Source organism: Dendrobates tinctorius, unplaced genomic scaffold, assembly GCF_039654945.1.
Source record: "Dendrobates tinctorius isolate UK_male_01 unplaced genomic scaffold, ASM3965494v1 ptg000111l, whole genome shotgun sequence".
Lineage (NCBI taxonomy): Eukaryota > Metazoa > Chordata > Amphibia > Anura > Dendrobatidae > Dendrobates > Dendrobates tinctorius.
In genome coordinates this window covers 27,171,900-27,185,170 of record NW_027361779.1, presented here as the reverse complement: position 1 = coordinate 27,185,170, position 13,271 = coordinate 27,171,900, and the positions used below count along the sequence as shown (strand labels likewise).

The window sequence follows — 13,271 nt, the reverse complement described above, 5'->3', positions numbered from 1 at the left end:
CTCCCAAGGGCTTCACAGAAGTTTATAACGCCTGGGCATGAAAATAAAAAAATCATTTTTTTTTGACAATCATGATCTTTTAGTCCCCAATTTTTTAATTTTCCCAAGGATAACAGGAGAAATTGGACCCCAAAAGTTGTTGTCCAATTTGTCCTGAGTACGCTGATACCCCATATGTGGGAGAAAACTACTGTATGGGCACATGTCAGGGCTCGGACGGGAAATAGTGACGTTTTGGAATGCAGACTTTGATGGAATGGTCTGCGGGTGTCATGTTGCCTTTGGATAGCCCCTGATGTACCTAAACAGTTGAAACCCCCCACAAGTGACCCCATTTTGGAAACTAGACCCCCCACAAAAATTATATAGATGTGTGGTGAGCACTTTGTGTTAGGGACGGCGGAACGCACTAAATATAAAATAACGTAAAATGTGTTCGCCGCCCGGGGTCCACCGTGCAGATGGTGTAAACACTGCTGCTAGCTGATGGCGGACGTACAATATGGCGGTATAACACACGCGGGTTGAACGTCACCCAGGTGCGCTTAGCGATCTCTGTTTTACTCACAGAGATGCCTTAAATGCAAAACACAAAAGGGATGAGCCTATTAGCGTGACAGGTCTCAGAGGAGTGCATGCACAGTATATGGTCACAGGAGCTGGGCCCTAGGCAGAGGGTCAGCGTCCGTCTAGACCTACTGTGCGTGCGGCGTCGAAACTGCGGACGCCAAAAGGAGCTGCAGACTGCAGCGCAGTGACAGACACTGCCGCTAGTCGACAATGCCCAAGAGGGGACACACTGTCGGACGCTAGTACTGTGTAGATGCCTATTGTGGCTATAGCTTGCCACTGGCTGGTGCTGACTCTAAAGCTAAGTCCCTATACACACTCGCAATATCAGAGGAAGGGGATCTTAATGAGTCATTCGCAGGTTCATGCATCCATCATCATTCACAAAGTAGCAAATAGAGACTATACTAGCGCATGGCCGAGCGGCCATGCAAACCTTTTATAGCCAGGACCTTCCGGAAGCTTCCAGATCCCTGTGATGGACCAATTAGATCTTGAGAAGGACCTGGATATGTGGCTCCCGATGTCCAATGGGAGATCGTCTCGTGAGCATGCTCAGTAGAGCTATGGAGGAACTTAGCCTCTGGAGTGATTTGCTGCTGAGCAGCCTGCATTGCCATTGCTGACCCAAAGGTGGCAGCAATAGCCAACCCCACAGAGCAGGTCTGAGCAGAGCATCTGGGAAGCTGGAATTGCTGAGCAATGTCCTCTGCGGTCGAAAGATAATGGGAGACCGCAGAATGTGAGGCTCTGGATTCCTGTGAAACCGCTGCAGGAACCCGACGCCTAACACTTTGAACCGCCAAGTGCTTCACAGAAGTTTATAATGCCCGGGCGTGAAAATAAAACAATCATTTTCTTTCCACAAAAATATTTTTGCCCCCAATTTTTTATTTTTCCAAGAGTAACAGGACCCCAAAAGTTATTGTGCAATTTATCCTGAGTATGCTGATACTCCATATATAGGGGTAAATCACTATTTAGGCACATGGCAGAGCTCGGAAGGGAATTTAACTTTTTTTGGCTGGAATTGAGATCGGACGCCATGTCGCGTTTGGAAAGCCCCTGATGTGCCAAAACAGTGGAAACACCCCAATTCTTACTCCAACCCTAACCCTAGCCCTAACCCTAATGGGAAAATGGAAATAAATAAAAAAAAATTATTTTATTATTTTTCCCTAATTAAGGGGGTGATAAAGGAGGGTTTGATTTACTATTTATGGTGGGTTTTATGTTTGGCAGCTGTCATACGCTAAAAGACGCTTTTTATTGTAAAAAATAGTTTATGCATCATCATGTATTGAGAGCTATAATTTTTCCATATTTTGACCCACTGAGTACTGTGAGGTCTTATTTTTTGCGGGACGAGTTGACGTTTTTATTGGTGACATTTTTTGATCACTTTTTATTCCGATTTGTGGGACGCAGAATGAACAAAAACCAGCGTTTCATTAATTTCTTTTGGGGGGTGTGTTTACACGGTTCTGTGTGTGGTAAAATTGATAAAGTGATTTTATTCTTCGGGTCAATACGGTTACAGCGATACCTCATTTATGTCTTTTTTTATGATTTGGCGCTTTTATGCAATGAAAACAATTTTATATAAAAAATAATTATTTTTGCATCGCTTTATTCTGCAAGCTATAACTTTTTTATTTTTTTGCTGATAACACTGTGTTGCAGCTCGTTTTTTGCGGGACAAGATGATGTTTTCAGCGGTACCATGGATATTTATATGCGTCTTTTTGATCGCGCGTTATTGCACTTTTTGTTTGGCGGTATAATAATAAATCATTATTTTTTGCTTTGTTTTTTATTTTTTAAGGGGTTCGCTAAAGGTGTTAACTAATAGGACAGTTTTATAGGGTGGGTCATTACGGACCAAATATGTGTACTTTTATTGTTTTTTTTATTTTCAAAAAATGAATTTATTAGGGAATATTTTTTTCAATTTATTTAGCAATTTTTTAAAATTATTTTTACACTTTTTTTACTTTATTATAATATCTCAGGGGGGACATCACTGTCATGTGACAGATCGCTGATCTGTCACATCACAGATCGCTGTGACAGATCAGCGATCTGTCACAGGCACTGCTGCACGCTTCCTCATGCCTGCACTCTGTGGGCAGTGAGGAAGCTAGCTCCCTGCAGGCCCCCGAAGGTCCCCGTCACCATATTGGATCCGGGGACCTGCAGGGAGGGAGGTCCCCGCAGCAGCGTTGCACATTGCGCTGCTGTGGGGGTCTCAGGGAAGCACGGAGGGAGCTCCCTCCCTGCCGATGCTTCCTTTAACCCCCGGTACACTGCGATCATGTTTGATCGTGGTGTGCCAGGGGTTAACGTGTCGGGGGTGGTCCGTGACTGCCCCTGACACATAGTGCCGGATGTCAGCTGTGATAATCAGCTGACACCCGGCCGCGATCAGCTGCGCTCCCCCCGTGAGTGCAGTTGATCGCGCTAGACGTACTATTCCGACCTTGGGACTTAGGTCCCAGGTCACATGGATGGAATAGTACGTCTAATGTAGGAAAGGGGTTAAAGTGGATTTTGCTTTTGATGCTTTTCTTCTGTGTACACTTTCTGCCTTTCACTTATACTCATCTACAAGCTTTCCTCTGACATACCCCAATGTAAGCTCATAATCTGGGTGCGCATCTAGTGCAGTTACAAGTATGTTGTAGCTTTTGGTTTGACCACTTAGTAGTAGTAGTACAATAACATGGAAATCCTTTGGATCTTCCCCAATGCCCCGCAGGTGCTCCACAATTTCTAGATATGTAATCCTTCAGCTCTTGGACCTTATTTAGCTTACATTGATACAGCTTTCTAATTAAATAGAGTTTATTGCTGAGATTTGACCTCTCATTTATTTTCTGCAGCTTTTCCTACATTTCTTTTGCGGTTTCACATTTAGATACATGCACAATCTGATCATCAATCATTTAACTGAGGGAGACAGTGCTTTGTGCTTTTTTACCCCTCTCTCCCCAGTCGACTGGTAGTGGGTCAGGTCTAGACTTTTGTGTGTATTTCCACACCTTGAATTTTCATGATTGGTAGTTCTGGTTAGTCAGATTTGGCACTGTGAACTTCATAGAGTTGCTGCTAGCTGTAATATTTGCTTCTTGCTCTTACTAGTACACTGTTCTTTCTCTGGGTTATTCTCTGTGTCTTTGGGTTTCTGGGTCCTCGGGTCTCTAGGTCCATAACCTGTTGGCAGTGGATTAATCTCTGCATAGTTCAACCGTTCAACATTGAATATATATTTATTCAGGAACAAAGATAACACAGCTTACAACTAATATTTCTTATAGCTTAGGATCTTAGCATCTTGCCTGTCAGCTTCCAAAGCAAAAGTAAAGTGTGTTCCAGCTACACACACAGTGAACAGGAACTTCCTGGTTATTATTTTTTTAACAATGTATTTTTGGCAATATAACACTATTGCTGGAGACAGAAACCCATGCCCTATTAAACAGTAGAAAATAGTACTTGATGCAATATATACAATAAGGGCTCATACTCAGATGCGAGAAACTCAGACGAGTCTCGCATGTCAATACCCAGCTGCCGGCACTCGGCAACGAAGCGTGCGGCTGCATAGAAACACATGCAGCTGAACACTCCGATCAGAGTACCGGTGGCAGTGCCGGGTATTGACACGCGAGAATTGATCGAGTTTCTCGCATGTGAGTATGAGCCCTTATAAGCATTATTCCAATAGCATGCATTGCAGATGAGTGCAGAAGCTGCCTGCTTGCATACATAAAATGCAAGGCATAAAGTGGACCAGAATAGAGCATGCTGTGATTGTCTACTTTGCAAACCATTGGTGAGTGTAAAAAAAATCAGCTAGGTACACTGACTCACTGTGTACAATGAACACGTATGCAGCCTTTGCCACAAATGGACTGATTCCATGCTCATCTGAATGAGCCCTAATTCTGTTGAAAATTATATTTATCACTGAGCTCAGAGGTGACTGACTGCGGCCATCATTTGAAATTCTTTATGTCTCAGAAACAGTGGGGACCTAGGTCTTAGATTGGCAGGTGGTAAGTATAATCTTTTTATTCAATCCATTAGTTGGAGGAAATTTAAAAGTGGCAGTCTAGGAAATTTTTTGTTTTTGTGCATTTGTGTTTACCTACCCTTCTTCCAAAAGCCATATCTTTTTATTTTTAATTCAACATAGTTACAAAAAATTCTGAAAATTTGTAGAAAAAAATAAAGTAAATACAAAAGTTATGCTGTTTGAGGGCTTATTTTCTGATTAGGGCTGACAGTTTTATTGATACCATTTTGGGGTAGATTTCAACTTTTTATCATTTTTGGGTGGGAGGAATAGTAAACAAAAACTGCAGTTCTGCTCCACTTTTCCATTACAGAGCTTACCAATTGAGTTAATTAATTTTCTGTTTTGAAAGACCAGATTTTTATTGCCGTGGCTATGCCAAATGTGTTTAATTTTTATATTTTTAACCCCTTCCTTTGACATATGTTTACATCGTGGTCTCATAGTGTTCAAAACCTATGATGAAAACTTATGCCATGGTGATCGTGGAGCTGAACCTACATGATTGCCACCAGGAGCTTGGCGAAAGTTATAGCTAATCTACCACTGTCGTGGCCAGTAGCAGTGCCAGCACCACCCCGGCCATTTAACCCCTTAAACGCTGTGATCGAAATCGATAGCAACATTTAGGAGACTGGGAAATGGAGGGGGCTCCCTCTCCCTTCCAATCGGTACCACCACGAAGTCACTGCGAGGGCCCAATCGTTGCCGTGGCAACTAGAGGTCGTCATGACGACCTCTGAGTCTGCCATCTACAGTAAGCATGTTAAACACTGTTAGACACCGTGTAACACTAACAGGTACAATGCAATGCAATACATTATACCAGCAATCAGAGCTATGAAAGCTAAAGTCTCATAAAAAAAAATTAAAAAAAGTTTTAAAAAATTGTAAAAATGTTTTTAAAAAATCACAAAATAAAAGATAGAATTAATCAGAAAAGTACCCAAATTCTCTATGTTTGCAACTGGAATGACCTAAGTTAAAAAACATGGTAAAAAACTATGCTTTTTCATCATACTGCTGAACAAAAAGTGGAATAAACTGCAATCAAAATGTTAAATGTAAATAAAAATGGTACTACTGAAAAGATCATCTTGTCACGCAAATTTTATTTATTATGCATTGCTTATATAGCGCTATCATATTCCACAATGCTTTTTATATACATTACTATTGCTGTCCCCAATGGGGCTCAGAATCCAAATTACCTATCAGTATGTCTTAGAGTGTGGGAGGAAATTGGAGTACCCAGAGGAAACCCACGCAAACACAGGGGAGGACATACAAACTCCTTACAGTTGTTGCCCTGATTTGAACCCAGTACCCCAGTGCTGCAGAGCAAACGTGCTAGCCACTCACTTACCATGCTGTCCATGCAAATAACAAGCCACCATACAGCTCCGTCAGTGACAAAATGCAAAAGCTATAGGTCTCAGAATATAGTGGTGCAAAAACAATTTTTTTTTCTAAAAAATAGTTTTTATTGTGTAAAAGCAGCAAAGCATAAAAAAAGATATAAATGTGGTATCACTGAAATCGTACTCATTCGAAGAATAAAGCTGCCTTCTCACTTTTACCACACAGAAAATTTCATTAAAAAAAGAAAACATCCTGAATTGCTGTTTTTTGTTCATTTTGCCTACAAAAAATCAGAATAGGGAGCTAACAAAAAATGTTATGTGCACAAAAATGGTAGTAATAAAAATAGTAATTTGTCCTGCTCACATGACTCTGTCGGTAGAAATTTAGAACAACTATAACTCTGAGAATACGGTGATATAAAAAAAATTTTTGTAAAAAAAAAACCTCTTTAAGGCTGGTTTCACATTTGCGTTTTTTTGCGCTGGAAAAAAACGCATACGTGCGCATGCGTTTTTTCCCCTATATTTAACATGGGTGCGCATACCTGCGCGCTGGTAAGCGCATGTATGCGATTTTCATGCGCTGCGTTTTTTTGGGGTGTGCGTTGGTATTTTCCAGACGCAGCATGTTGCATTTTTTGGCCCTGGAAAAAAGCGCATGCGCACGTATGCGCACGTTTTGCGCTAAAAATGGCCATTATAGCCTATGGATGCGCATACGTGCGCACTGGCATGCGCATGTATGCGTTTTTTTAGCGCTGCGTTTTTTTGGTGGTGTCCACTTGTTGTCCTAGTTATAATCTTCTAAAGTCAAAAAAAAAAGTCTATATAAAGGAGGTGCCTGCCAAAACTCTGCCACTACTACACTGACAGATTGAAGAGCAGACAGTCAACCAAGAACCCATTATATCAGCGAAGAATGTGAGTATATTACATTATATGCCTGTCCTTTTAAATTATGTATGTACTAATGATTTTTATTATTTTTACATGCAGTATGTCTTCAGAATCCGAGTATTCCCCATCGCGGCAGGAATTGGCGCAAGCAGACCGTGAGGTGATTATTTTCGTGCATCTGGTAAGTATATCTGCTGCTTCTCCAAATCTCTTACGTTTTTTTCAACTTTTTTAAGAAATCGTCATCATCATCTTCTGCGGACGGGACTAGTGAGGGCGAAGAGCAGGAGCAGCGAAGCCAAGTCCCGGTGGTGATACGGAATGTAAGTATCAAATGATTTGTAATGTTCTTTATTTTTTATCTTCTATTTTTACTCTTTTTTATGTTTATTTTTTTGTAACTTTTTATTCAATTTAAATTGGATTATTCTAATGAATGTGTTTTGTCTAGGTTCCACAACGGGATGAAGACGTCTACCTGGATAATGAGCAGCTCATCAGCCTGGTCCAGGAGCGTTCGCCGTTGTGGGACAGCCGTGACCGGCTGCACAAGGACATTGTGGTGACCCGGCGGCTATGGAATGAGGTGGCCGCAGCGTTGATGGATGGCTGGGACAGCGCCACAGCATCCTCCAAAAAGGCGTTTAGTGAGTATTTCCCTGCTCTGTATTGTGCCGCAGTGACTGTTGTCCTTGACGGCACTGTTGGGTTTCGTGCTAGGCATATTTTAGCAGGAAACCCAACAGTGTCATCGGGGTCTACAGTGACTGCTTTGAGTATTGTATTGCTACATTGTGCCGCAGTGACTGTTGTCCTTGACGGCACTGTTGGGTTTCGTGCTAGGTGTATTCTAGCAGGAAACCCAACAGTGTCATCGGGGTCTACAGTGACTGCTTTGAGTATTGTATTGCTACATTGTGCCGCAGTGACTGTTGTCCTTGACGGCACTGTTGGGTTTCATGCTAGGTGTATTCTAGCAAGAAACCCAACAGTGTCATCGGGGTCTACAGTGACTGCTTTGAGTATTGTATTGCTACATTGTGCCGCAGTGACTGTTGTCCTTGACGGCACTGTTGGGTTTCGTGCTAGGTGTATTCTAGCAGGAAACCCAACAGTGTCATCGGGGTCTACAGTGACTGCTTTGAGTATTGTATTGCTACATTGTGCCGCAGTGACTGTTGTCCTTGACGGCACTGTTGGGTTTTGTGCTAGGTGTATTCTAGCAGGAAACCCAACAGTGTCATCGGGGTCTACAGTGACTGCTTTGAGTATTGTATTGCTACATTGTGCCGCAGTGACTGTTGTCCTTGACGGCACTGTTTTTTTTTTATCAACAGTGGACAAAGTCCGAACACGTTGGCGTTCGATCAAGGACCGCTTCAACAGTGATGTTCATGCTGAGGGCCAGGTTCGCAGTGGATCTGCGTCAAGGACCAGAACTAGATACCGTCACTATCACGCGTTGCAGTTCCTAAGACCGGTCCTTGCCATGAGATCGTAAGTATTATAAATTTTGGGTTTTTATTTTTATTAATCTGTGTTTTTCTAATCCACAGCTGATGCTTCTTGTAAAGGCATGGTAGTAATGATTTTCCTTTCTTCCACAGCACCTGGAGCAGCACCCTGCAACCTGGCCCTGGAGCGGTCCTTCCTCGGACGTCCTCTGACCCGTCCCAGCCATTTGACAGCCAGGAAGCACCTTGCAGGTCAACCACACACACAGCTGGTGACCAGGAAGCTGGGCCATCAGGTGTTCCCCTGTCCCAGGTCTCTGCCACTGGTTATGCGGGCACTACCCGCCAGCGGCAGAGGGCCTTGGACAGGAATGTCTTGCCCGAGTTTATGCATTTGAGCGAGACATTTAATTCCAGCCTCAAGTCACTGTCCGACAGAGTTGAAAGCGGTTTTGCACTCATGGAACGTGGTTTTAACCACTTTGAACACCGCTTCAATTCTGTAGAACAGCGCCTTGACCGTCTGGAGGCCGACCTCAACAGACCAGCACACCATTTTTTTAGTAAGATTGAAAAGGGCATGGCGGCACACCTTAGTCCTGATCAACAGCTGAATGTGCTGCAGGCCTGCAACAATGCTTTCTTGCAGGCTATGCAGCATAATCGGTACGGTCAGCAGTCAGTGGTGTCCTTTCCACCTGTGCCACCATTGACTCGCTTCACCTCACTACCGACTTGTGCTGCATACCACTGCACGGACACCTCTATTCAAAGCCAGGACACCCACCGTTACACCACCACAAGTCTGAGTGCAGCTGGTCACTTCACCGACACCACCATGGCAAGCGCTGCTCCTGTCTGGAGCACCACCGCCACTCCCATGCATGCGTGGAGCTCAGCCACCACTAGGCAAACATGGAACAGCCCTGCCGCTACAACAACATGTAGTAGCCCTGCCACCACCACTCTGCAAACCTGGACCATCACTGCCGCCACCAGTCCTCCTGCAAGGACGAGCACTGACAACGAAGAGCAGCAGCAGCAGCCACCTCAGCAGCAGCAGCCACCTCAGCAGCAGCCACCTCAGCAGCAGCAGCAGCCACCTCAGCAGCAGCAGCAGCCACCTCAGCAGCAGCAGCAACCACCTCAGCAGCAGCAACCACCTCAGCAGCAGCAGCCACCACAGCAGCAGCCGCCACCTCAGCAGCAGCAGCCGCCACCTCAGCAGCAGCAGCAGCCATACCAGCAGACGGGGGACCTACATTCAATATTTGCCCCTAGTTCAAGGCGAAATCTATCAAGGCGGGCATTGGGCCAAAGTCGGTCCAGGCACACAAGCCTACGGCGACATGCCATTACAACTAATGTACCTGAACAGATTTCCTCTCCTCCAAGTGTTCCTAGTTTAATTCCCTTAACTGGACTACCTTCCCCCACAAGTTTTGTTACCCCTTCCCCTCAAACACCGTCTTCAACTGCAAGTGTTACATATTCCCTGCACACCCCCAAATTGAAACCATCTGCCCCCAAACGCCGGAAAAAATAATTTTTTGGTTTATTTTTGTGATAAAAAATAAATTTACATTTGTGGTTCACCATTACTAAGTTTCATTAATGTTGTTTGCGCCGCTCACACACACTGATGGGTAAATACATGTTAAAAACCAACCCAAGGCCTAGTATAGTCATATGTGAAATAACACGGACTAGTATAGTCATACCAAGGCCTAGTGTAATAACTCGAGTTTTACCAACTTGGATCTGGTTTCATGAAAAACAAACTGTTGAAACTTGTCTTAAAAATAAGTTTCTTTCTAGTTTCACCAGTTTGTTTTTTGTGAAACAAGATGCTAGTTGTTAAAAATCGAGTTATTACAGTAGGCCTTGGTATGACTATACTAGGCCGTGGTATTTCACATATTACTATACTACTAGCCCCAAGGCCTACTATACTCATATTTGAAATACCACGGCCTAGTATAGTCATTACAAGGCCTAGTGTAATAACTCTAGTTTCACCAACTAGAATCTGGTTTCATGAAAAACAAACTGTTGAAACTTGTCAAGTTTCACCCGTTTGTTTTTCGTGAAACAAGATCCTAGTTGGTAAAATTCGAGTAGGCCTTGGTATGACTATACTAGGCCGTGGTATTTCACATATTACTATACTACAAGCCCCAAGGCCTACTATACTCATATTTGAAATACCACGGCCTAGTGTAGTCATTACAAGGCCTAGTGTAATAACTCTATTTTTACCAACTAGAATCTGGTTTCATGAAAAACAAACTGTTGAAACTTGTCAAGTTTCACCCGTTTGTTTTTCGTGAAACAAGATCCTAGTTGGCAAAAATCGAGTAGGCCTTGTTATGACTATACTAGGCCGTGGTATTTCACATATGACTATACTAGTAGGCCCAAGGCCTACTCTACTCATATTTGAAATACCACGGCCTAGTATAGTCATTCCAAGGCCTAGTGTAATAACTCTAGTTTTACCAACTAGAATCTGGTTTCATGAAAAACAAACTGTTGAAACTTGTCAAGTTTCACCCGTTTGTTTTTCGTGAAACAAGATCCTAGTTGGCAAAAATCGAGTAGGCCTTGTTATGACTATACTAGGCCGTGGTATTTCACATATGACTATACTAGTAGGCCCAAGGCCTACTATACTCATATTTGAAATACCACGGCCTAGTATAGTCATTCCAAGGCCTAGTGTAATAACTTGTAAGTTGGAATGGAGCAGATTACATTCATCCACTCAATGCTGACTTGTATTCCCCATGGACTTTCATTGGGGTTGGGTTTTGAGGGTTGTGTTTTGAGAAAATCACATACTTTGTTTTCAACTAGTTGCACAATTTTCTCTTGAAAAAAAATGGTTTCCTGATTCATGGCCTGCAGCTTTGCTCGTTCCAATATATTTCACGCAGACTAGCAATGCTGCATTTTAACTCATATGTGTATTTACCTGCCCAGGTGTGTGAACATCAAAAAATTCAGTTATACATGGGAAGTTTTTTATTTAATTGGAGTTTAAAAAATATAGTGCACTCAGTAATGGTATCAAATAAGGTTTTTTATTACCATAAACAAACAAAAACATTACACCATTTCATCTTGCCAGTGCACCCGTCCTACATCAGAAATAAAGTAGGCCGCAAATTGGTCCCTCATTTGGCCAACTTCAACGGATGACCTGAGAGTGTGCTGAGTGAATTCAGGCAATGGGTTAGGAGCATCATCGTCCAGTTCAAAGGTCGGGTGCTCTTTAGCCATCACAAAGTTATGTAGAACCACACAGGCCTTCACCACCTCATCGACTGTTTCAAGTTTAAGATTAATGGCCGTGCCCAGAATTCGCCATCTGGAAACAAGAATCCCAAAAGCACACTCGACAGTTCTTCTGGCCCTGGTCAGCCTGTAATTAAATATTTTTTTGGTGTGGTCCAAGTCCCGGCTGGAGTAGGGTTTCAGTAAGTTTCCGCACATTTGAAAAGCCTCATCGCCAACCATTACAAAGGGCAGTGGCGGAGCTTCGGTGTGAGGAAGAGGCCGTGGCATAGGGAAATTAAATTGGTTGCCATACAACCTCCGGCCCATGTCTGAGTTTTTAAAAGCCTGTGAGTCATTACCACGGCCAAATGCTCCAATGTCCACTGCTACAAACATACATCCGGCATCCGCAATCGCAATGAGTACTATTGAAAAGTACTTTTTGTAATTATAGTACTCAGATCCCGTTCTTTGGGGTTTGATGATCCGTATGTGTTTACCATCAACAGCTCCCAAACAGTTGGGAAAATTGCATACTGTCCAGAATTTGTCAGCAATTTCCATCCACTTTTCAGCGGTGGGCAGGGGCATAAATTCTGGGCAAAGAACATTCCAGAGAGCCCGGCAGGTGTCAGCAACAATTCCAGACAAGGTAGAGATTCCAATACGGTACTGGAAGTGTAGTGAAGATAGGGTTTCTCCAGTCGCCAGGAATCTGTGAACAGACAAAGAAGTAAAATTAATATTTATGTATATTATTTTAAAAAACTATAAAATAAAATATTAGTACATTCACGAAAACTAATTACCCAAGGTTTTGAATACTAAATTTAAAAAAAAAACATCAGACCGCACCCCTTGGTTTTTAAAACATACCGTAATGCACCAGTAGCCGTTCCTCAGGAGGAATCGCACGACGGAGCTGTGTGTCCTGTCTCCGGATGGATTGTTGGACACGAGCAAGCAAATCCATGAAACTTTCGTGGGACATCCTGATATAATCTGTAAATTTCTCCGGGTTTGCCTGTAGCTCGCTGTAGAGGGTGTGGTATGCCCCACGGCTCTCCCGGAGTTCAACAATCGGATGTATCCACATACGCCGCCGTCTTCGCTGCCTCTCTCTCTTCCTTTGTTCATGGCAAGCAACTGCATACGCCTGAGCCATCGCGATGTCCAAATCCAAGTTGAAGTGAAAACTCTTCCAGCGCAGATCCATGGTCACGAGAAGAATCAAGCAAATGTGAAGAATACTGTAGACAGGGTCTATATATTAACATACCACACCCACAATGAAGTCCCATTGGTCTTGTGTGTTGTTGAATGGTTGTTTTTTCATTTTTGTGGGGTTTTTCCAAAATCTGTAAAAAAACGCAAACGCACAAAAAACGCATACAAACGCGCAAAAACGCTGCGTTTTTTTCCTGCATGCGCATAAAAATGCTTGAAAAAAATGCAGCGTTTGTATGCATTTGTATGCTTTTTTTAATGCGTTTTTTTGCGGGAAAAACGCGCTGCAAAAAAAAGCAAGTGTGAAACTAGCCTTAGTCTGTGATTCCAGCACAACCTAAAATAACATATAAATCTGGTATCACTATAATCGCACCAATCCAAAGAATGATGCCACATTCA

The 13,271-nt window shown here is 43.1% G+C and overlaps 1 protein-coding gene across 1 annotated transcript in view; it reads left to right on the top strand.

Annotated features, from left to right (window-relative positions):
• Positions 1 to 6,608: 6,608 nt before the first annotated feature.
• LOC141100929 (uncharacterized) overlaps positions 6,609 to 13,271 on the top strand; it is a 45,285-nt gene continuing 38,622 nt past the window's right edge. The window contains exons 1-2 of the mRNA XM_073589704.1: positions 6,609 to 7,556; positions 8,247 to 9,608. Coding sequence (XP_073445805.1) covers positions 8,752 to 9,608 — 857 coding nt within the window. The 5' untranslated portion in view covers positions 6,609 to 7,556; positions 8,247 to 8,751. The remainder of the gene's footprint in view (positions 7,557 to 8,246; positions 9,609 to 13,271) is intronic.